Source organism: Sciurus vulgaris (assembly GCF_902686455.1).
Source record: "Sciurus vulgaris genome assembly, chromosome: 5".
NCBI lineage: Eukaryota > Metazoa > Chordata > Mammalia > Rodentia > Sciuridae > Sciurus > Sciurus vulgaris.
In genome coordinates, this window is record NC_136465.1 from 50,762,113 (window position 1) to 50,788,119 (window position 26,007).

Below are 26,007 nucleotides of genomic sequence, written 5' to 3' on the forward strand. Positions count from 1 at the left end.
CCAATTAAAAAAAAAAAAAAAAAAAAAAAAAAAAAAGCTACAGCAGAACTAAGAATATTTTTTAGCATTCTGACATCTTTAGCATCTGCTTTTTCCTATTACGTCTCCCCTACTGTTTTTCAGATTCTCTGATATGACAGCTCCTAAAAAGTGGCTTCCTTTCTCCTGCCTTTAGATATCTGAAATGATGAAAAAACTATTAAAATTAGGGAGACATTGTAGATTTGTATTAGGAGACAGCCCCTTCCCTCCCCAAAAGGGGAAGATTTGTGTTTTTTTTTGGTGGGGTGAGTACTAGGGATTTAACCCAGGGGCACTTTATCACTGAGATACATCCCCAATCCTTTTTATTTTGAGACAGGATATTGCTAAGTTGCTGAGGCTGGCCTTGAACTTGTGATCCTCCTACCTCAGCCTCCCAAATTGCTGGGATTACTATACCTGGCAAATAAGATAAGTCTTCTGATTAAACAGAAGACTTTCATATTAATAAGACTCTGGAAAACAACGTTTTAAGTGTGTTTGCATTTAAGATGTTTTGGTTTTAGGGTGTTATGTTTTAAAAGAGGCTTTTTAATGTGATATATAAAAAGTAATCGATGCCCAGTAACCCAACCCAGCTACAGATTTCTAGACTTAGAACTTCAGATTCCTGACTAAAATATTAATAGAAAATGCCACAGAAAAATTAGAAGGGAAAAGGGCAAATAATTACCTAATATTAGTAAAGTGCTGTAAAGTATAAATAACACATAAATGATCAGAATAATAGTATATAATATTAAGACACTTGTCTCTAACACTGACATACATAAAATAAAGAGACTACAGAATGTATATACAGTAATCAACTGTCCATAGGTTGACAAACACATCAAATACAAACATGGTTTTCATTAATTTTATAATATACCTGCTAAACTAATTACTCTCTTTTGTCAATTCAGAGCTCTCTCAAGTGATAAAGCCTACTCAGAAGCCTCCATTATGTCTACACAAAAGCCTCAGCATGATTTGGTAAGTTTTTTTTTTTTTTTTTTTTCCGCCCCTATCACTTTTGAGTTAGTTCTCATGATATTTCTTTTTTTCAGCTCCTAATAGATGTCATTCAGGATTTGATTGCCCCTGGGGCCTAAAATTTTGAGGCTTTGGACATCTCTGACTTTATCCTCAGACCCTAAATACCTGATTTTCAGCCTGGTGGTAATGTATTAGGTACATAAAGGTTCACTTTAAATGTCTTTAGAAATGTCTACTTTGGCCTTCATTTTAATTAAACATCATCTTTTGTGGGACTACTATGTATAATTAAGGAGGATATAACATTAAGCCCATGGCTTGTAAACTAGAAAAAAATGGCAGAGCTAGATAACTGTTGGGAAGTTGGTCATGATTTTCAGTCACCACAGATCTTTTTCTCATCTCATCAAATTATACTATTTTTAATAGTCTAAAATAACTATCTTAGACTTAGTAATGGCTTAATGGTCTCAAAATGAGAATAAGTGTTTTCCCCTCCACTGATCACAAACATATACAGTTATATTATGTGCCTGGTTAATACTTGATGAAGGGAAGGACAATTAGAAATGAAATTAATTTTTGTCTAAACTTCTATCAAATTACACAATAAAGACAGATTTTATGTAAACTATTACTTCAGAAACATTTGTTAAGATAGTGTAAGTTTTTGTTGTATTAGTACTTCTACGTTTGTTAGTAATTGGGCCATTTTTATCCCAATATCCATCCTACTTTCTAGAATGGATTTCCTTAAAAATCTGTTATTTCCTTTGATTTTTATCATCACATGCATACTACATGCAAACTTCACAGAATATTAGAAAATATGAGAAAAAAAATACTGAAGAGACAGCAAGTAATTCTTAACATCTATGTGTGTGTGTTTGTGTGTGTATGTACGTATCTATATTAGGAAGCTCTTATGGACTCTCCACAATTTCCAAAACTCGTTCATCAAGATAATGTCCCTTCTCTGTTCTTTCAGTGCAATGGGAAAAATCCAAGGATATTCATGTTTAAATACAACATTACATTTAGAGTTTATGAGTTTTTCTATTCAAAAACATGTGAACTGGATTAATGAAAGGCATAATTAACTGAAGAATAATCAACATGTTGTCCAAAATAAGGAAAAAGTTAAAAAAAAAAAAAAAAAAGCGTAGGGGGGATTCCATCGAAATCAGTAGAGTAGAGGAAGGGATTGAGGGGGAGAAAGGAGGGATGGAAGAAGGGAAGAACAGTAGAGTGAATCTGACCTATCTTTCCTATGTACATATATGAATATACACAGTGCATTTCACCTTTACATATGTTGACAAGGCACTAATTAAAAAAAAAACAAAACTACAAGTAAATAACAGAAAGATCAGTAGAGTAGAGGGAAGGGAATGGGGAGGGCCTTAGAGAGGAGGGAAAGCAGAAGCACTGAATTAGACCAAATTATATTCCATTTTTTAAAAATTATGTCAGAATGAATTCTAATGTTATGTACAACTAAAAAATAAAAAGAACTATCAGTATGTACTTCCCAAGAACATAATCAGTGCTTTAGAAGTGGAAGCCATCACATTTGTGCTGTCCTTCATTTTATAAAAATGATGCTATATAGTAATACATAATTTGGGGGAATAAGGAGGGGTAGAAATTAGCTGTGTCAGTAGAAAATCATTTTGTTCTCTAGGCTTTTGAGAACTAAACAGTATTGAAAACTTTAGAACATTATTAATAAGAAATAGGTCAATAAAACATCTTTAAATTTTTCAATAAAGTGAACATATGACAATTACTTAAATATTTCTTACAGAAAGTAAAAAAATCAGATAACAGATACATTGAGACTAGCCTAATATAAAAAAGTTGATGACATAAGATATTCAAATCAGGGCTGGGGCTGTGTGGCTCAGTGGTAGAGCGTTTGCCTGGCATGTTTGATGCCCTTGGTGATCCTTAGCACCATTATAAATAAATAAATAAAATAAAGGTCCATTGACAACTAAAAGAAATTTAAAAATGATACTCAAATTATTTTAAGAATAAGCTCTGAAACTTCTTTCTAAATATAATGAAATTGGGTTGGTCAGCTACTAAAATAACCTACCATTTTAATAGGATTACAGGAAAAGAAATTATCTGTATTTTTATTTTTAATTTTTGTGGTGCTAGGGATCGAGCTACTAGGGAAGCTCTCTAGCACAGAGTACAAACCCAGTTCTTTTAGTTTTGGGACAGAATCTTGCTGAATTGTCCAGGTTGGCCCTGAATTTGTGATACTCCTGCCTCAGCCTCCTGAGTAGCTGGTATTACAGCTGCCTCTACCATGCCTGGCAGAGATTTTCTTTATTGAATATTGAATGGGAAGCCCTTTTAACTTATAAAAGAAAAAAAATTTTAAATGATAAAATTATTTTCTAAATTTTTGTCTGGTAGTACATTGTATTTTTTCAGTACATTCTTTCATTTTAGGATATCACGTAAGTTTCAGTCACTGTTAAGAAGTACAAGGCTAAATTAGTTTGATGACCTTTTTGAGGCAAAAAAATAAATCCCTTTACACATAATAATAGAAAGTCAAAATAGGATAGAGTACAACTGAATGTTTAAGTATTTGCCTAACATGCACAAGGTCCTGGATTCAATTCTCAGCACCAATACAACAAACAAAAACTCAAAATATTCTTTCATAGTTTAATGAGTAGACAACAAAAGACATTTGATATTAATGTTCTTATTACAACCTGAGCAAAAAGCAAGATGCCAAGCATTATCCTCTCACTTTGCTCAAAGATGTTCTTGCCCACATGGCTATAAACTAGCTAGGTTTCCACTAGCTGAGTCAATCTTACATTTTCCAACTGGATGTAACTGTAACATTCCTGGAATATGAGATCTGGACAACTAAAGATGAAATGCAGAGAATTCAGAGAATTTTTGGAAATTTAGATTTTTGTTTTAAGGTGATTCTCATGGTGGGAATAAAAATTGAAGTTTTAAAAATGGTGTTACCACTAAAACTTCAATAGATGAATGCCTGCATGAGAACAAGAGACACTCCAAACTATTTTATGTTTACTTAATTAACAAGACTAAACTGTCACTGAAAAAATGTAAAGTAGCTCACAGATAAAATGTATATTTTCTTCAATCTTACTCATCTTTCACTTAACAATCCCTCACTATTGAACTATTTGCACAGCACAGATTTTCATTTCTTTGTGAGAATGAAATGCACCTTTATTTCTAACTGAATAACTTTAGCTTAATTTTGTACAATTGTTTTAATTATATTAACTAAATAAAACTTCAAGAAAATAAAGACCACATTATTATAATCTAATCATCTCATTAAGCCAATTTTGCCAGGCTAACATAGCTAATAGAAATAATTTAATCTTGATAAATTTTGGAATCTGGGTCTTTCATTTAGGGACTTCTTTTTTGGTTATTATCAAGTAGTTAGACAAATGGTAAAAAAGATATGATCTAGATTTTGAAAGTTCTTTGAAAATATGTATAACTGTACTATTGATTTTCATTTTAGACATATAAAGTATTATATTGACTGGATTTGTTTCCTATTATAAACACATACTTAAACACACACTATGGAACATAAATGTTAATATTTTTTAGTTATTTACTTTGTATTTTCTTACCTTGCTTAGGAGGAGCACAGAAAATAGGCCTTTTGTTTATAAGAATTTGGAAGCTGTGGTGACAGCTCAAACTGACCTAATGCAGTTCCTCAATGTACACAAACATGATGGCTTCACAAAGCTACTGGATGCAAGAAAATATAGCTCAGCATAACTCACACCTAGATCAAGCCCCTGAAGTCTCTCTTTATTTTTGTGTCAGGGATTGAATCCAGGGGTGCTCAACCACTGCCACTGAGCCACATCCTGTCCTGTCCTTTTTTTTTTTTTTTTTTTTTTTTGAGATGGGGTCTTGTTAAGTTGCTGAGGCTGGCTTTGAACTTGTGATTCTCCTGCCTCAGCATCCTGAGTCGCTGGGATTATAAGTGTGTGCCACCGTGCCCTCCTAAAGTCCCTTAACATCTGGAAAGACCATGCATCACCACAAACCACCTGAGAAAATGATAATGACTTGAGAAATAGAAATGTCAGATTTCTGTCCAAAACTGGACAGGAAATATGAGTTGCTACTGTCATAGTTAATGTTTATTATTGGCTTTCTGAAACCTAAATTATATTTAGGTACCATTTCTTATAAAAGCCTGCTATATAACAGATGCTGAAGAAAATCAGAAATAAAATTTCCTTCTAAAAGTTTCATGTCTTTCCAACCCATTCTGAGAAAAACATCTGGGTAGTTGGGTGGGTAAGAGATTAGTACTGTCACCTCACAGATAGAACTCACTTAATGGGAAGTTCAGGGTCTCATTTTCATCTGCTTTATTTTGCATAAATAATATACCAATAATTTTAATTGCCAATGTTAGTGTTCATGTCCTTTTTTTTTGGGGGGAGGGGGGTGCTGGGGATCGAACCCAGGGCCTTGTGCTTATAAAGCAAGCACTCTACCAACTGAGCTATCTCCCCAGCTACCCCCTAATTTGTTTTTAATTTAATTATTTATTACAGGAAAAATATACATTAAAAAGTTGATAAACTTATGAAAGCAATTAACATATCTTTAAGGGTTCCAAGTCAGTATGTTTATTAGTCCTAATTTGTTTTTAAAAGTGGCTGGGCTGGGTGGGTGGCACATGTCTGTAAATTCCAGTGACATGTGAGGCTGAGGCAGGAAGATCACAAGTTTCTGAGATCACAGTCTCAGAAACTCAGCAATGCCCTAAGCAACTTAGTGAGACCCTGTCTCAAAATAAAAAATAAAAAGGGCTGGAAATGTAGCTGAGTGGCAGGGGTCTCCTGAGTTCAACCCTTGATACCACCCCCACCTCAAAAAAAAATGTAGAATGTTTATGTTATTTCTGAAATAAAGGTAGGGGTGAGAACCATCTCAAGTGGTTTTTAATATTCTGTTGTCAAAATCTGATACATTAGCAGCTGTCCTGTCGACACCTGTAGTATCAGCACTTTGGAGGCCAAGGCAAAGGACAGAGGATTACCTGAGCCCAAGGGTTAGAGGCTGACCAGGGTAACATAGCAAGACCCTGTCTTTAAAAATAAATAAATAAATAAAGGATTTGATCTATTGACCAGGCTGTGTAGACTAAAATCCTTCAATATATTCTATTCACTTGGCTCTCTCCATTATTACTGATTCTTGCTGCTTTATACTCGTCTGAGGCACAAGCATTCAACTATGGTCAGACTTAGGCACATAATGTAAAAAAAAAGAAGAAAAACAAAACAAACCTGCACAATGCATGGTGTTGTTTCTGTATATGTTCTAATATCTATCTTCAAGAATGATTTCTGAACGAGGTCCTTTCTTTTAAAAGATGAAGGGTTGAAAAACCAAACACTTAAATATAGTTTCTAAAGTCCTAACTGAACTTCATTTAAAGTTTCTTACTTGTATTTGATACATGAAATTAAATGAAACCTGAACTTCCAAATACAGAGTACATGAAATAATATCCTCCTATTAGGTGACCTGTCTAAAAACAAACAAAAAAATCCTGATCTAATTTCAGAAATTTTTGCTTTAAGAAAAATGTGCTATGGTGCAAGAAAAAGGCTGGAGGGGAAGTCAAATACAATTTGGGACCAAATACTTATACAAATTAATGTGGAAAAAGTTAAACAGAAGGCATTTCATTTTCAAATGAATGCTATCTTGCATTTATATAGCACCTTATAGAAACAAAAGTGCTTTACAATGATTACTTGACAGTCATTCATCAAGGTAAAGAAAATGTGGTTTATAATGTAAGCACTTTGAGGCAACCAAATACCCAAGAAAATCTATTCAGTAACAAATTCCTGACTAGTAGATAGATTTAAGAAAAAATGTAGAGAGATCTGTGATAATATTACATAGAAGAAGTCACTTACTGATCTTAATGAATGATATTAAGATGTTAAGTATCAGAAATTATTGAGAAATAGAGGGTTTATATAAAGGAAGAAGTAACACAAATGAGGCACAAATCAACGAACTGCCCAAAAGGTAAGGCTACGTATTACTTGTAAGTATATGAAAAATAAATCTTTCCGATATGGAGAGCAATTGAAAGTATAAAGTCAAGCAATGGCTAGAATTTGATCCTAAGATATTTCAAAGCAAGAAAAAAAAATATACTGTGTCATTTTTTTCTTCTGTTAATCTCTCCTAAAATAACCTCACCAATGCATTTACTTCTGCCAGCAAACAAGATAGCAGGAAATAAGGAAATTTTACATATTTAAAAATTGTCTCCAAATCTTTGAACAAATTTAATTTCCTATAAAACAATGTGAAAATTCATTTTTCTCTTCTAATTCTGCCAGGTGCCTCAAGTAAGATCTGATTAGCACCTCTGCCAATGTGTAAGTCTTTGCAAAAAGTGCACTTGCCAACTATTTTGTGTAGTAAATACGCAAGTTATTTGAAGTGCATTTGGAAAACAATTGAAAACACAGATTAATACATCATAAAAAGATTAATTCCCTTTAAACAAAGACATTCTTATAAAGCATGATAACACATAGGCACAATAAAGAATATAAATTGTATATCAATTATTGGCAGAAAATCTAATTCATACAAAGCCTACACCATTGGGGAAGAGGACATTTTCATACAAAGAAAAGTATTACACTATTATACAACACTTTTAATTGGACATTTACAAATTTTTGGCACATTAAAAGGAACTTAAAAGACTACAAAATAAAGGACAAAGAAACTAAAAGAAAGATCTAAGAGAGGAAAAGTCCTCAAATGACAAACACTAAATATTGACATAGAAGAGAAACAAAAAGTAAGCTGGCTGAATTTCCTGAAATGTCATTATATGTAACAGAAGTATGCTTTCGATGCAGGTTGCTTTTTATTTCTAATGACAAGACTTTTCTACCTTGCTGTGGCTGGTTGAACATGGCCTGGATAAGATCTTCTTGTGCTGGTTGCTTGTCTTTGCCTAGCTAGAAATGACTGCCCTGAACCTGTACTAGCCAGCCTATCTTCAGCAGCCTTTTTGTGCAGAGTCATTCCCTAGAACATAAAAAAAAAAAATAATAGTTAATGAAAAAATATTGGCATACACTCACATACACACACAAAAAAATCTCATCATGCAGAATTTATAACATTGCAACATAAAGCAGAGTTAGGAATATTAATTCTACTCAGATTAAAATCTGACAGAGGCGTTTTAGTTCTAACAAGTAGAAATCTTCTTTTGGAGAAATTAAGGCTTAATTTTCTCAATTCACAATTACCAAAACAATAGATAATGGAGACAAATTTTTGGAATATATTCCCCATATTTAATCACAATTCCCTTTCAAATTAAATGCATAAAGTGATTTTCCAAGAAATAAAGTACAATTGATTAGGAGCAGTTGATTCACAAGAGTTATGGAAATCACACAGCTTTTTTAGAAAGGAAAAACACAGATGCACTTATTTCTTGAGATGGAAAGGCACACTAGGCATTATACATACCACCAAGCTGTTTTTCTTCACTTCAAAGCAGACGTGTATTCCCAAAACAAATTAAGAAATGTTCCTGAGAGCCCAAACAGAGGGCCCAACAAAGAGTAAGGGAGTCTCTCTTGAAGACAGAAGGATCACCTCCTACTACCTTAGAACAGAGAGAGAAGGCACAATTGCCTGGCTCAGAGCACCTTAAAAAGGAGGGAGGAGACCTCCAGAATGCTCCCATAATGAGGAAGAATAACAATGATAATTATAGCACTACTTTACTAACAGCAGATCTGCAAGTAAATGAGGAGAAAAGCAATGTTGGTTGGTATTCTTTTTTATAAACTGATTATTAACAAGGATGCTTCACATGCGCCTGCAAACAGTGAAAAACTTGGCATCTCTTCCTCCATTTTGCATCTGCCCTCTTTGCTCTGAATAAGTCCCTTGAGATCCAGGAACCACCTTGTGATGAATCAAACTATCCCCCCAGCCAACAGCAACTTTTTTATTGTCACCAACAAGGTCCCACCTGACCAATCCTGAGGTAATGATCAATCAGACTATCATTTGACCAAGACTACTTGACTAGGCATACTACTAGGCCCCTTGGTCTATACAGTTTGGAAGCTTAAGTCAGTATCCACCAAAGACAGAACTGGAAATGTTTCCCTTATCTTGCTGGTATAGTAATACTGATTAAAGTTCCTTTCCTGTTTTTCACCATTACTTTTTCCATTTGGATAGGACTTCCAGAGTCAAGCCTCTGGCATAGGACTCTGATAACAAAACAAAGAACCTTAGCCAGAGAAACCTTAAGAATGAAGAACTGTTGGTTAATCTCACCAATGACTAGATATAGGAAAACTGATGGGAATAAGTAGTTTGACAAGAAAGAAATAACAATACACAGAAGACTAGAAGATAAGTCTTCCTATTACTAGTTTAGCTTCTAGGAAAAATCTGATTGTAGCTTTACATTTTAAGTATAATTTCAGTCTATCATATATACCCAAACATACAACACATTATCCCAGTGAGAAAACCCAGAAAAAAATCCAGATTTTCTAACTCAAAATAAAAGTATTTAAGATTTGAATAAAATTGACAAGATCTATTGACAATCTTTGATTAATTTTGGCTACATATGCTGAAATTACATTTTATTTAAAATACTCTAATTTTTTCACTTTCACATTTCAAGCAATTTATTCAAATTCTTCACACATATTGAAGATCTCACTATTTATCACAAAGCTATTCTTTGAGCTATTTAATACTTTTTTCCAGCACTCACCATCTTCATTTCCATTTAAGTTGTCTGAGATACAGGACTTTCCGAATATAAGCATGATGCTGTTGCTGGTTATTTATCTGAACATAACCTTTGTTGAGTCTATTTGGAGTTACTCTTTTATTCTCTGAAGAGTTAAAAACTAGGCCTATTCTTTTTTTTTTTTAATTTTTGTTTTTTAGATGTTGATAGACCTTTATTTTATTTGTTTATTATATGTGGTGCTAAGAATCAAACTCAGTGCCTCACACATACTAGGTAAGCACTCTACCACTGAGCCACAGCCCCGGCCCTAAGCCTATTCTTCAGTGGCACGTCACAGAATAAATTTGGTTCCATAAGAAACAATATGTGAAGTTACAAAAATCAATTATAAATATGAAATTATTAATGAGCTTTGAAGTGCTGAGCTACAAGAATAAGAAAACTAACTAAGCTTCAGAGAAGATAAAGAGAACAGTGAAAGGATTAATTCCCAGAGAATCTGCTTATTGTTTCTTTCCTTTGTGATACTGGGGATTGGACATAGGGCCTTACACATTCTAGGTAACAGTCTACCATTGAGCTACATTCCCAAAACTTTCATTTTTATTATTATTATTTTGGTACTGGAGAATGAACCCAGTGGTGCTTTACCACTGTGCTACATTTCCAGTTCTTTTTGAGACAGGGTCCTATTAAGTTGCTGAAAGTCTCACTGAGTTGCTAAGGCTGGCCTTGAACTTGAGATCTTCCTGCCTTAGCTTCCTAGGGTGGTGAATTACAGGCATGTGCCATTATGCCCAGTTCCAGCGCTTTTAATTTAATTTTGAGATATGGCCTCTGCAGGTTGCCCAAGCTGGCCTTGGACTTGCGATCCTCTTGCCTCAGTCTCCCTAGTAGCCAAGATTATATGTATGACCCATGATGTCTAGCTTCTTTTTTAAAATTTACATTTTGAGAAATTATATTTGTTAATAATAATAATAATATTATAAATCCAAAATAATTTTTTTTGGTCTTCTTCATCTTTTTTTTTGTTCTGGAAATTTAACCCAGGGCACTTTACTACTGAACTACATTCCCAGCCTTTAAAAAAATTTTTTTTAATCTTTTTAAATGTTGAGACAGGGTCTCCTTAAGTGCTGAGGGCCATGTTAAGTTGCTGAGGCTGGCCTTGAACTTGTGATCTTCCTGTCTCAGTCTCCTGAGTTGCTGATTTCTTCTTTTAAAAAGAAAAGGAAGACAAAATGCCTGGGGAAAATGTATAGGAAAAAGTGCTGCCTTTTGTAAAATTAATAGCTATTCATATCCAGATCAGATGCTGGTGAGCATTTATTTTCTTCTGCAATATAGTTATAGGTGTGTATGTATAGGTGTGTGTGAGATGTTGTAATATTCACTTTCCCAAAACTTTCAGTGGTTCAAAGTCTGACACTGTGGTGAACACTCTCTAAACCTTTTGAGAAAAGCTATCAATGTAAGCATCATTCTGCAAAGGTACTGAAATAGCACAGAAGAACGAGTGCATCTGTGGTTAGATATTATTAATGTTCCTTTCCCTACAATAAGTGACCTGGATGAACAGAAATTAAACGGACATTTATACATTTATCTTTCTTTTTTCTTGGGATAATGATGTTTTCAAAATGCCCTAACCCTGTTTTGGCGGGTTACCATATCTGCTTTTCAATCCCAAGGGCAGCAATGATATTGTTAGTGTTTGTTAGCATAGCAATTACTTTCAGATTCTTTTGGTAGAATTACTTTACAGTAAAGGCCATGTGATAAATACTGCATATTCATAAAACTCTGAGTTATGTTCTGAGATGCTATTTCCTTACCATATTGTACCAGGCACTAACAATGTATTTCTCCTCCATCTCTCTTTGACTCTTCGTTTTCTCATACTCTTTCTGAAGAACAAGCACAGGTAAATATGTAAAGATCTAAAATAATTCAGTAAAAACACAACACTTATAACACTAAGTCCACAGACACAACTGCACAATATAGCAAGGCTTCCAGAAAATAAAGAATCAAAAAAAATCAGCTTTTTATTGCACGGTATAGGACTACCTCTAATGAGTAGAATAGTCGTTCTCTTTCCTGGAGTTGATTTTTAAGAGCTTGTATTTCTGGTGCTGCTCCTTGGTTCTGTTTAGGATCTAAGGTACGGATAACCTGCAAAATGTAATAAAAGAAAAATGTAAACAGTTTCAATAAATGTGATATCTAAAAAAGCAACTATTAAAAAAAATCAGGGGAAATACTCAATGTACATATCTTTAAAGATATCCTACACAATCACAACAGTATTATCATCTCAGAAAATTAACAATTCTATGAACTGTTACTGTTTGATCCAACTATACATTTCCGTAAGTGTACCCAAAATGTCCCTCATAAATGACTTTCTCTGCCCCAAATCCAGGACCCAAAGATAAATAAATGCATTTCATCTGGCAGTTCCTGTGGGGCTCTTTTACATCAGAATAGCATCACATTCCACTCCTATTTCTGTTTTTCATGACACTGACTTTTATCCCAATTCTAGATTTACCAAATGGTTTCCCGGTGGTGTTCTTTAGCTTATTCCAATAACCAATTTCCTCTATGTGGAGGTCTAGAAGATTGCTCAAGTTCTAGTTAAACATTATAGACAATGATATACTCTATAAGGATGCACCTAGGCTTGGCTGTAGCACCATGTGTTCTTTTCATATATATATATATTTTAATTTTTATGTTTTATTAAATATATATTTAAATATTTTATTAAGTGTACATTAATATTTTTTTATTAGTTGTAGATGAACACAATATCTTTATTTATTTTATGTGGTACTGAGGATCATACCCAGTGCCTTACATGTGCTAGGCAAGCACTCTACCACTGAGTCATAACCCTAGCCCACCATATGTTCTTAGTTTTGATAACTGGTTGATAGTGATTGCTACTTTTTTCTTCTGTAAGGTATGTTTTCTTCTTGATAATTAGTAATTAATCTGTGGAGTGACCTATTTTGATCACTACTACTTCTCTTTTTTTTTTTTTTTTTTTTTTGATACCAGGGATTTAACTCAGGGGCACACAATCACTGAGCCATATAACCCCAGCCCTTTTTTTTCTATTTTATTTACAGACAGGGTCTCACTGAATTGCTTAGCACCTCACTGTTCCTGAGGCTGGCTTTAAACTTGAAATCCTCCTGCCTTAGCTTCCTGAGCTGCTGGGATTACAGGTGTGTGCCACCGCCCTAGCTCGATCATTACTTCTTGGTCAGGCTCTTTGATAAAAGATTTTGTTCAGATAACTCTATGTGATCAGTCAGCATATTTTACTATATTTGAAGACTTCAGTGAATCATAATCAAAAAGTAATTACACTTTTGGCTTTCTCTAAATATTTTTTATATCGTTCTTCCATTTGCTTCATTTCCTCTTCTTTTTTCCGTAATGCTTCTTGTAACTCTTCAATTTTTAAGGCTGCAGATGAGATAGTGGGAAAAAGTTTAGATTATAACAATTTAAAAAATATTTTAATGACAAATTAATAATAACTAGTAACCCTGAGGAACTGTTTAGTCTATGCCTGTACATGATTTTCTTTTAAAAAAAATTATAAAATATCTATATAAACATATATATGTCTGTGTATGTATGTGTATAAAAATAAATCTCAGAAAGCTTTTCTTTTTTATTAGAACTATAGTTATACAAAGTTGTTGGGTTCACTCTGACCAAATCATTCATGCACAGAATTTGATTTACTCATTTTAGTCCCTGTTCCACCCCCTTTTCCTCTCTTCCTCCCTCTCCCTATTCTCCTTCCTCTACTCTCCTAATCTTTCATTCATTACTTTTTATTAGTGCTTTCTACATATATTAAAGTTGAAATTCCCTATAGTATATTTACATATGCATATAAAATGATTTTGCTAAATTTTTTTCACATTTCCTTCCCTTTCCTACCCCTCTTCTCTCCCTACTGATCTCCTTTTTCTACCCCACTGATTCTCCCAATTCTTTATGATATTTGATCCAGCCACCCACTTACCACCCACCTTCTTTCCCTTATTTTGTTCTAGCTTCCACATTCTTCTTCGTGGCTAAGTAAAACTTCATTATGTATAGATATGACATTTTCTTAATTCATTAATCTATTGATGGGCATCTGAGCTGATTCCATAATTTGGATGTTGTGAATTGTACTGCTATACATGTACATATATTGTATATACTGTACTGCTATATGTGGCTATAGCACCTCAGTAAGCTGATTTTCTTTCTTTTGGATAAATACCAAGGAGTGGGACAGCTGAGTCATATGGTGGTTCCATTCCTGGTTTCAAAAAACTTTTCTTATAAATAAACAAGAACTCCAGTATAGAAGTGTATAAATTAAAAAGTGTCCATTCATGGATGAATGAATAAACAAAATGTAGTATATTCATACAATGTAATAATAGTCGGCCTTAATTCTGATACATTCTACAACATGGTGACAACATAAAGTGAAATAAGCCAGACATAAAAGAATAAATATAATGATTCTACTTATATGAAGTACCTAGAATAGTCAAACTGACAGAAAGTAAAATAGTGGTTACCAAGGGCCAGAGAAAGGGAACAATTGAAAGTTATCATTTAATGCATACGGAGTTCCAGTTTGGAATGATGAAAAAGTTTTGAAGATAGGTAGTGGTAAAAGTTGCATAACACTGTAAATGTACTGAATTTCACTGAACTGTACACTTAAAATGGTTGGTACAAATATTTTAATTAAAAAAAGAAAAGAAAAAGTAAAAGTCTATCTTCTCACCTCCATAAAAAGGAATAAGGACAAGCTATCTATATGTAAAAATGTCAAATGGAAACACAAGTTTGGCTAACTTACATGCAACCATGCTATAAAAATATCCAACTTCATCTGATATTCATTAGAATACAAAGTTAAGGAAAAGTTCAAAAGTATAATTAGTTGGGGGTAGGAATGATAGTAAAATGAATTGGACATTATTACCTATGTGCATATATGATTATATAATGTGTATAACTCTACATAATGTACAACCGGATGAATGAGAAGTTAAACTCCATTTATGTATGTGTCAAAATGCATTGTACTGTCATGTATAACTTTTTAGAACAAAAAATATAAAAAAAAGAAAAAAGTATAGTAATTTAAGACATAAAGATGATATACTCTTTCTATAAATAGGGGAAAGTATTACTATTATTTTTTAATTTTATTTTTATTTTTTACAAATTGCATTTTGATTCATTGTACACAAATGGGGCACAACTTTCGTTTCTATGGTTGTACACAATGTACATTCACACCATTTGTGTAATCATACATGTACATAGGGTAATGATGTTTGTGATTTCACTAGATTTCCTATGGAGAAATTCTTTAATTGCAAGAATAGGTAATATAGCTTATTTCTAAAAGAACAAGTTATAAAAACTCATTATCACTGAGTAGTATATGGGTGAGGTTAATTAGAAAAAACTCACAGCTGTTGTTAAATCTTGGCTCAAGATCTTCAATAATGGCTCTCTTCTTTTGCAATTCATTATTGGCTTCATGAAGCTTCTCTCTGCAACAAAATATATGACACTGTATCACCTATTACTGTATCTGTGTTTCTTTATCTGCTTTAAAGATTTATATTCTTTATACTTGGAATGTACTTGCATTGCACACAAGTGCAATGAAACAAAAATGAAAAGACTAAATCAACATGAATTAATATCTTACAACTACGTAAAAATGAAACAAATTTTTTTTCATTTAACATAGTAGTCATTTGTTTTCCATGAATGTGTATAAGAGGATAGAGATCTTTTTTTTTTTTCCAGGAATAGGATATTATAAAAATTAACTTTTAAAATTTGCAGTGATTTTGCAATAAAAAATCTTATTGCAAAAAAAGTGAATTTCTAAAAATAAGGATTAACAGAAAGAATGCTACACATCAATAAAGAATGAAGTTATGATATATGCAACCACATGAACAGATTTCACAGAACAATATTGAACAAAGGAAGTCAAAGGTTAATACTGTATAATTTCATTTATGTGAAATTCAGAGGTGTCAAAACTAATGAATGGGCTGGGCATAGTGGCACATGTCTGTAATCCCAGAAACTTGGGAAGCTGAGGCAGGAGTATTTTAAGACTGAGGCCAGACTACGCAACTCAAGAGAGACCCTGTCTCAAAATAAAATATAAAGGACTGGGGATGTAGTTCAGTGGTAGAGCACCCTGAATTTAATCCCAGAACTGAAAAACAAATAAAACCACAACAAAACAAAACAAAATCTGAAGGAAGGTGATAAAGATCATCATTATGGCTAATTTGTTCACGTAACCAATCAACAGAGAGGGAAAATGCCGTAAAGTTTTGGATTGCTGGACGTATTCTACATATAGATAAGAATTACCTTCATATATATATAAACATTCATCAAACTACACTTAGGATCTTAGTATACGTATACTGTACTGAATATAGGTTATATTCTAATACAAAGAATTACCCAAAAGCAAGTTTTTTACCTAGTATTTGTATACTATGTATAAACTCTCCCTTTATAGTGTTTAGCGTGGCACTATACGAATAGGAAAAGCAAGGCTGCAAAAATTGGAAGACACAGAAAATCACTGATAAAAACTGTGTACTTTGTTATGACTATTTCTGATATTTCCCACACATAATACTGTAATAAAGCTTTTCTTTCTCAATGAATAGCATTTTGAAGGTATACCATATACAATAAGAATATGCAGAGTTTAAAGAATAAAAAACTAAAACTAAGCTCAATGTTATTAGGTTAAAAACCAAAAATCATCCAAAACCCTTAGAAGTCATATGTATTCTCTCTTTCCAAAATTCAGAATTTTAATCATTCTCATTATTTTCATTATGGTTTTATTGCCTTTGTGGAATTCCTAAGCAACACATTGCTTATTTTGGTCAATTTTGTACTTAATCACATATTGTTCTGACTTTTTAGATTTTTCACTGAAATTTTACTGAGTTGATGTCAGTCCTAGTTTATACATTTTTACTGCTCTAATGGTATTCTACTGTTTGAATATATCTCATTCTATAATTTTCCAATTGGTGGACATTTGTATTGTTTCTACTTTTCTATGAATACAAGTAATATTTATTCTTCCACATATTTCATGGACATGACTCCTGGTACACATGGACAACAATGTATCTAGGAATGTATATATATAGTTATGTATATATAGAATATATATACTTGTATAGAATATTATATATATAGTGGAACTGGTATCTCAAAGAGTAAGTGCATGTTCAAGTTTACTGTTACTAATGTGTACTCCTACAGCAGTGAATGAGAATTATCATTGCTTAATATCTTTAGCAATACTATGTCTGATCTAAAATTTTTACTAATTTGATTTTGTGTTTAAAATGATCTCCACTGTAGCTTTAAATTTGTACCAGATGGACTATCTTTTGACACATATAGAGGCCCTGTGGTGGGTTGAACTGTTTTACCCAAAAAGATAATCTGAAGTTCCAATGCCTTCTACTGTGAATGTGGCATTATTTGGAAGGGCTCTTGGTAAATTTAGTTAAGAGAGGTCCTACTGAATGAGGGTGGGCCCTAACTCCAATCCCTGGTGTTCTTATAGGGAGATTATGTAAAGACAAACTTATAGTAGTCCTTATAGTAGTATTTCATGGAAAATTCTATAAAAAAATTCACACGTTTTAAACTGTATGTTGTCCTGAGTAGTAATCCTGCTATGTCCTGCCTGGCAAGTGAATCATCCCTTTGTCCAGTATATCCACACTGTGTATAATACCCAGCTATTTGTCATTTGGTAACCATCTTGGTTATCAGATCCACTGACAATGCAACAGTATAATGTTATAATTGTTCCATTTTATAATTTAACATTGTTGCTAATTTCTTACTTGGCCGAATTTACTAATTAAACTTTATCATAGATATGTGTATATATATATATATATATATATATTTTAAACAACATTATATATATATGGGCTTTAGAACTATTTGTAGTTTCAGGGATCCGCTAGAGGTCTTAGAAGGTATTCCCCTCAGGATGAGGGAACTACAGAGAAAAAACTGTACGTAAAGACAGAAATTAAAGCTATATATCCACAACTTAAGGAGCACCAAGAAATGCTGGCGCTTAAGTAGATAGAAGACAGGCAAGGAAGAGCTTCTGCCTAAAAATCTCTAAAAGGAACCCAACTGCTGACACCTTGATTTCTTCATACATGTAGTCTCTATAATTGAAAAATAATTTGTTTTTTAATCCAATCATTTTGCATTAATTTGTTATGGCAGCCATAGGAAAACTAGTATTGGCTCCATCTTCACTAAATACATCCTTTCTGATGAAGTTTTTTACCATGCAAATGAATGAACACAGAACAATGGTTAGAGACTAGTTTTATGAAATGATAAGGTATTCCAGTTTTAGTCATAAAAGAATAGGATTAAAAAAAAAAAAAAAAAAGAATCCAGTACTAAATTCTCATTCTAGGTAATCTCAAATAGGCTGAGAAGTAATATTTTTTATTCTTCTAGTCATCATAAATCTGCCTATTCTTAGACTTTCTAACAAGTCTCAGGTGCTAAGAATATCCCACATTAAGACAAAACAAAAGAAAACAAATTGGGTAACATGAGCTAAACTTCCAGACAAACAGAATTTCTTTACAATTATAGTAGAACAAGTCAAAAGTACCTCTGTAGCAGTTCTGCATAGTGAAACATTATAACACTCCATAGGCTACCAATTCATGGTCACCCCTATATTCAATGTTTGTTAAGGAGTTTTGTTAGAAAAGAGAAAGGATTAAAGTTGTTACTAGGTGTGAGAAAAACTATGAAATATTCCTGACATGGCCAATCTCAGATAAAGATGGATGAAGATTTCTTCTGTATGAGAAAATATTAATATTTTAAAACTTATTTCTTCTTTTAGATTAAAAAGTCCTACTCAAAAGCCAGGTGTGGTACTGTTGTGGGTCAGGCTATATGATGACCAAACAGACTCCATTTTACCCTGAGACTCCATGTTACACAGGAAATGCTTCTCCCATGGGAACACCCCACCTCTGTACCCATCAAGAGTTGCCTAGCATAGCATGTTTGGCAAAAAGGCAATTCTTATACAGTGTAAGATTTTTCTCCCTCTGGGTTACATTTTTCTTGGGCAGTGTACCCTAACTACATAAAATGTTAACATTTGTTTAAATGTTAGCAAGTATTCTCTGACTCATTGCAACAGCCGCTTGCAATTAATGTACTGACATGCTTTACTTATGATATAAAAGGTGTACTATAACCCCTGGAAGGGGTGGAAGGGTGTAGACTTGCAGCCTTCCTGTGTCCTGCCAGCTGGTGAATTCGAACCGCCAGCTGGTGAGTAAAGATGGTTCCATCTCCTGCTTTAAGACTGACTGGGTGATTTATTACGATCTCGCCATAACATTTGTGACTCAGAGGGCCGAGGCAGGAGAATTGCAAGTTCCAGGTCAGCTTCAAAATAAAACACAAAAAGGGCTGGAGATGTAGCTCAGTGGTAAACCATCTCTGATACTTGATAGTGGGTAGGGGGAGACCTACTTAGATATATTTGTGATTCAAGGAAATATGTGAAAATCTGATGTCTAAGGTTTAGACTTCAAAAAAATTTACTTAAAAAGGAATATTTCACTGGTCATACTTCAGAGTTAATCACTAAGATTAACTCTGAGTTTGTGTGCACTCAGCTGGCTGCCTGTCTTTATATATGAAGTTTTATTGGAGCACAATCACAACCACTAGTTTAGTATTGTCCATGGCTGCTTTCAAATTATAAATAATTGCTGAGTGGCTGTTGACAGACACCAGCACTTACACAGCCTAAGGTAATTACTATCCTGCCTTTCACAGAAGTTTTCTGATCCTTAATTTAGTGTCTCATACTCCTAACTATGATTATAAATGCCACCATGAAGATATGAAAGCCTGAAGTCTCACAGGAGAAAACAATTCTAAAGTAGTTACTATCCTGACTTGAGGATTCTTGGCGTAGATAACCTTGTAGGCACTACTAACGTGTTAAAAGAATTTTCTATATCTTCAAGGACCAACTGTGCCACTGCCGAGAACCTCTAGATCCCACAACACAAAGCACTTTTGTTCCACAATATAATAAACCTCAACAGCTTTTATACTTACAAATGTTCTTCAAGCTTCTTTTTTAGAAGTACTGACTGAAAATAAAAATAAAAATTAGTTTAGTACTTTAACTAACAAATTTTTTAAAAATTAACAGTAGTAACTTTGAGTGAACCCTTAGTGATTTCTTTGATCAGAGACTCAAAACATTATATGTCACAGCTTAATTCTCTTTAATAAAGACAGAGAAGCAATAAGTGGTAACAATCAGTATAAATTTCCAGAAACTTTATCTGAATCCTTTATTTACAGTCAAATTAATGACTATTAATATTTCTGATAGACTCAATATACAGGTAAGACACTAATAATATAAGAGCCTTCCCAAAAAACATTTTATCTGTTGTATTGTTTCCCTTGCATCATGATGAAGTCTCTGAGCATTTCCCATACTTACTGACTTGTGAATATGCACAGGCTACATATAATTTATGTAAGGGCATGGGAAATGTGAAGGATGATAGTATGTACAGATTTTAGTATGTTGTGGAGAATTTGGCTTTGGGTATTTTGTTTTTTAAAAGGTCTCTCTTTTCCCTTTTTCTGAAAAGTCTCCTGAAAACCTGGAGATAAAAATTGACCTAAAAATAAACAATAAAAGCATTCTATATATAGAATCACTTAAAAGGGTATATATTAATAAATTTTATAAAACATTTCAAAATAAATAATTATATAATTAATTCAGCCAAACCCAATTAATACATACTTATACAAATTGTCCAATTGATCAACAGTAGCAATGAGGAAAGAACAACCCCTTACACTAAGTTCTTCAATTTTCAGTTGCATTATTTAATAATGGTCACCATCATAATTGTTTATTCAAGTCCACTTTAATACAACTTAGGAACATTTCAAATGCACTTCTTTTCTCAGTATGTCCTGTATCACTACATTCCTCAAATACACAGAAAGATAACAATCCTATTAGCATTTTGATTATTAATTGTTCTCTCTGGCACAGAGTAATAAAAATTGAATTATTTAAAAAAAACCCTTAACTTTAATTTTGTAATTATGTTTTGATTAGACTCTAGTAAAATTAACTTGAACTGAGATAATGGATAATAAAATAATTAAAGAGATAGCTAATACACAAGGCACTGCACTAAAGGGTGTCATATACAATTATCTTATGTAAACCTCACAACATTGTAATATTAGCCCCATCTTAAAGTTGAAAAAGATGAGGCTGAAGAATATCTAGAAGCTTTCAAGTAATAGATTCAAAACTAAAACCCAGGTCTGCAAGACCCCAAAACCCATGTATGACCATCCCTTCTATGCCTTCTATGTACAGTGTCTTTCCAAACTGAAGACTGTTATTATCAAAATGTGTAGCAGGAGGAAGCCAGATTGCAATATGATGCTAGTGTCAAGATAATTTATATAAATGAATTAATTATAATAATGGACATAGCAAGAATTATGGGGAAAAAAAGGGTAGATTTCTCTATGATTTGACTTTTTAAGATCTGGATATTCTTTAAGTATCTTAACTATAAAGGACATAAACATATAAGGCAAGTAATATCATATATCCATTTTGCATATAATTGCCTTTATTTAAAATTTCAACATCAACTATGATGTTAAATAACAGATATAAATCTAAAAACTGCTCAATATATAGAAATGAACAGGAAGCCATACTTACAATAGCCTTGAGCAGAAACCATGCCAAGAGACAGAGAGGACATATTAGTATGAAGCAAACACAGCAGCCAATAGAAGGAACGATTTAGTAATTCATGAACAGAAGTAAAAGATATGCATTTTTTTCAGAAATGTACATTTTTCTTTCTTCTATGTTCTCCTCATCCTGTCTTGTTCTCTGGAGTTTTATATACTGTGGCTAGCTCAAATTATCCATATGACTGGATATAACAATGCTTTTCTGCTTCCATGCTAAAAACAAATGACATAAAAATAATAATAAAAATATGCAAACCATCCTACTCTGACTTAAGGTCACATGAACGAACTGTGTTTTGACTACAGACACAGGTGGAAACTATGCTGTTGTTCCTCAGAGGGGTTCAATTCCATCTGGCAGGTTGCTCTATGTGACACACATTCCTGAGATGTAACACTGTGAGTTAGTGAAGAGAAACATAAGGCAAAACATCAACTGTGCGGGGGCAAAAAAATCAGATACCCTGTATTGTACTCTTCATTTTTCTAAGCCATTTGAAGGTTGAGATGTTTTTTTTTTATTTGGGGGGTGGTACCAGGGATTGAACTCAGGGGCACTCAACCACTGAGCCACATCCCCAGCCTTATTTTGTATTTTATTTAGAGACAGGGTCTCACTGAAGGCTTTGCACTTCACTTGCTGAGGCTGGCTTTGAACTCAAGATCCTCCTGCCTCAGCCTACCCAGCACCTAGAATTAGAGGCATGCACCACCATGCCCGGCTTGAAGGCAGAGTTTTAAAATAGAGATAGTTTTCCATTTGAATCTTTTCTACATACAGAAAAGAGTTTAGAGGGAATTTTTGCTTAATTTAAAGCAAGAAGTCTCATTACCATCTGGGCAGTCAAATAAATAGATCAATTTATGCAAATAGTATTTGGTAGGACTGGCAATTCACTACTGAAATGTTCTCTTAAAGTAATGGGCCACAGCATATTTAGTTAGATTTGATTACCTAGCCAGGCTATGCCAAGTTATGTTTAAATAATAAACTCCTTTATTTTTGGTTTACAATGGTCATCTTTGAATACTAAAGTTTAGCTGGCATCGATAGTTTGCCATATTTACTTTCAGTTTATGATATGCCCTTCTCCTCCTGATCAAAACAAGTACACAAAAGTATCCTTTAAGTTTTAGAGACCAGAACAAATTTTTCCATTTATCCCAGTAAGGGACCTAGAGATATCAATGAATAGAAAATGTTACAACCCATGGTTTATTTCAAAGATATTCTTAATTAGGCTTAATACTGTTTTAGTATACCAATGGTGGTTTGCTCTTTGTGATCTAACATTCTGGATAAAAACATGCCTCCTTTAAAAGCGTGACACTGGGCTGGGGTTACAGCTCAGTGGCAGAGAGCTTGCTTAGCACATAGGAAGCACTGGGTTCAATCACCAGCACACTCCCTACTCCAATAAGTATGACACTTCAAACTAGTTCCATTTTAATCAAGTCATAATTTAAATGCTGGTGACAACGACAGGAGTTGACAATCAATTTGGGAAACTAAGATGGCTACCAAGACAATATTTAAGAGATAAACTAAAATTGCTAATCATAAAGAAGGGCATGTTGCCAATCTAGACTAGATGTATATATGTAGAAACTGATAAAATTAAGTCCTTCTGGAATATTAGATATCTAGTATTCTCAGATTTTAAGTATTTACTTAACTTCCTCTCTTTGATTACTTTTGTTTTAATACCCTCTTATGTTAATAAGGGCAAGTGGCTGAATATATACTTTTGAAGTTGATCCCTTCAAATGACTGTATCAATGCAAACAATAACCAAAGGCTAAACTTATAGCAAATAACGCAACAGGAAAAAACAAAACAGCTGGCTGAGGCAAAGACTAGTTAAATAAATAAAACTTAGATTTCCTCAACACTATTTCTGAATACTTTATAAGCTTTAGTTCTATTGTATACTGCTGATTAAATGGAAAAGACTTGTCATTTATGATCTAATCAGTCTGTCTCTGTCTCTCTTTTTTTTTTCCTTGGTACTGGGGGTTAAACCAGGGGCACTTTACCACTGAGCTATATCCCTAGCCCTTTTTATTTTTGAGAAAGGGTCTCGTTAAGTTGCTGAGGCTGGCCTTGAATTTGCAATCCTCCTGTCTCAGCATCCTGGGTTACTAGAATTACAGGCATATGCTACTATACCCAGCTACTAGCTATGCGTTTGCCAGAGAATGATGAACTATTTGTTACCAAAGTACTCTGATATATGGTTAGCATGTTGAGGTGAAGAAAGGCATCCTCTTTGGCTCAATACATATACCACATTCCACAGGGAACGTGTCAATCTTATAGGCAGAGATATGCAATATGCAGAGTGCTAAAGAAATATTTAAAGCAGGCTCAGTGGTGCACACCTGTATACCCAGCTACTCTGGAGCCTGAAGCAAGAAGAGTGCAAGTTCATCATAGGCAACAGGGTACTACCCTGTCTCAAAAGCAGTAGGAGGGATTCACAAATTCAGGGAAAATTGACTTCTAAGGGATGGCATTATTTTCTTAAGTATCTAATTTACATTAAAATTTTCTACTTAAAAAAATATATTTATATTTATTTATTTATTTTTTGACCAGAGGGGGGGAACCCTATTCTTGACATTTGAATGCTGAGTTGAGCATAAACATAAAGTCTCAATTCCTTATTTGGTAACCAGAAATGAACTAATTCTCAGCAAAGTGAATCTGAAATAGATAATTAAGTACTATCTAGTCTTTTTCATAAGTTAATAAAAAAGAGTAACAGTTTCTTTTCCATAACCAATCTACTGCTAACTTATTTTGAGAGAGACCATCAGGTATACAACTTTTCTTAGCTTTGTAAAACTTCTGGACCATGGCTGGTATATATTAAAACTTACATCTTCTGCTTTTGAGCCTTGATCTTGTAAAGATTTCTGCAGTTCTTCAACTTGTGACTGTACTTCCAGAAGTCTTTGATTCACCAGCCTAGAAAAAAATGTACATTAATTTTTTAAGTACAGACTTATTTATGCTACTATTCCTTTGGTTGTCATATTAGTTACACAAAGTATTATTAGCAAACTAAAGCAAATGTTATAGTAATACTATATGGTAGTTTAGTAGCAGTCTCATGTCATTGGGAAAGTTTACTTTTCACATTATTTTTTCTACTGCGTGATTTTTTTTTTCTTTTTGGCAAAACATATAACCTATCTATATTAATTAAATAAAAACACTAGCAAAGGCAATTACCAAAAAGTTAATACAGATAAGTTTAAAAAAACAAAAAGAAAAAGAGTAAATTTATGACAATCCATGGTGCCTCCAGTATAAAAGCAGTGAGGTGACTCGTCCCAGGCATACAGCTGGCCATCAGAGTGCCAGCTGTGTGAATGCCTGAGGCCTGCTCTCCAGGCTTGAGGATGTCGCAGTCTCACCAGAACAGGAGTTCAAGTAGGCAGGACAGCTGGAGCTTATGCTGCTGCTACTTTCTTTGAGCTCTCTTTTGAGGATTTTCATTTTAAGTTCTCTGGGGATTCTCCAGGGTGGCCATCCTAGAAGTCCCCACTCAGATTATATCACATTGGGCCTGTGGCCTGGCCTCCCTGAGTCTGTTTCTCATCTACAAAGTTTGATGAGAACTACCTGTCTTATAGTGTTCCGGAGGTGCTTGAAATTTCTAGGATGATTTCTAATACAGTATTTTGGTAGACACATTTTTTAAAACCAAAGTGCTTATGCATAGTTATTTATCTGAAATTTAGTTCAGTATGTTTATGAAGACTATGTGGCAGGCGCTGTTCTCAGCATTAACATGAAAAGATCTTTGAAAAGGAATATATAGTGCAGTAGACATCAAAAGGTAAGCAAATAAAATACAATGAAATAAATACTTCAAAATAGTACACAGGAATATATAAAAGAAATGATGATTATTCAAAGAAGCAAGAATTCCATGGAGTAATTAAGATAGGTTTGACTTGAATTCAGACTAGAACAATAAATGAAATTCCCATGTGGTTAAGGGAAAGGGGGTTTGAGACAGGATATTCAACAAAAGCACCAAAAAATGAACCTGGCACAGTGGTGTATGCCTGTAATCCCAGCTACTCAGGAGGCTGAGGCAGGAGGTTCACAAGTTTGAGGTCTGCCTAGACAACTTAGCAAGATTCTAAGACCCTTCTCAAAATAAAATATAAAAAACAGAAACAAACAAAAA

The 26,007-nt window shown here is 33.6% G+C and overlaps 1 protein-coding gene across 3 annotated transcripts in view; it reads right to left on the reverse strand.

Annotated features, from left to right (window-relative positions):
* Nucleotides 1–344: 344 nt before the first annotated feature.
* Nucleotides 345–26,007, reverse strand: part of HOOK3 (hook microtubule tethering protein 3) — a 162,601-nt gene continuing 136,938 nt past the window's right edge. For 2 of the 3 annotated variants that reach the window (XM_079140616.1, XM_079140617.1), the window contains exons 16-22: nt 24,686–24,773; nt 20,105–20,139; nt 15,374–15,456; nt 13,239–13,339; nt 11,930–12,034; nt 11,695–11,766; nt 345–8,145 (exon numbers count right to left, since the gene is read on the reverse strand). In XM_079140616.1, coding sequence (XP_078996742.1) covers nt 8,005–8,145; nt 11,695–11,766; nt 11,930–12,034; nt 13,239–13,339; nt 15,374–15,456; nt 20,105–20,139; nt 24,686–24,773 — 625 coding nt within the window. In that variant the 3' untranslated portion in view covers nt 345–8,004. Of the gene's footprint in view, nt 8,146–8,598; nt 8,738–11,694; nt 11,767–11,929; nt 12,035–13,238; nt 13,340–15,373; nt 15,457–20,104; nt 20,140–24,685; nt 24,774–26,007 lie in introns of all 3 variants that reach the window. The other variant, XM_079140618.1, reaches the window with a different exon arrangement.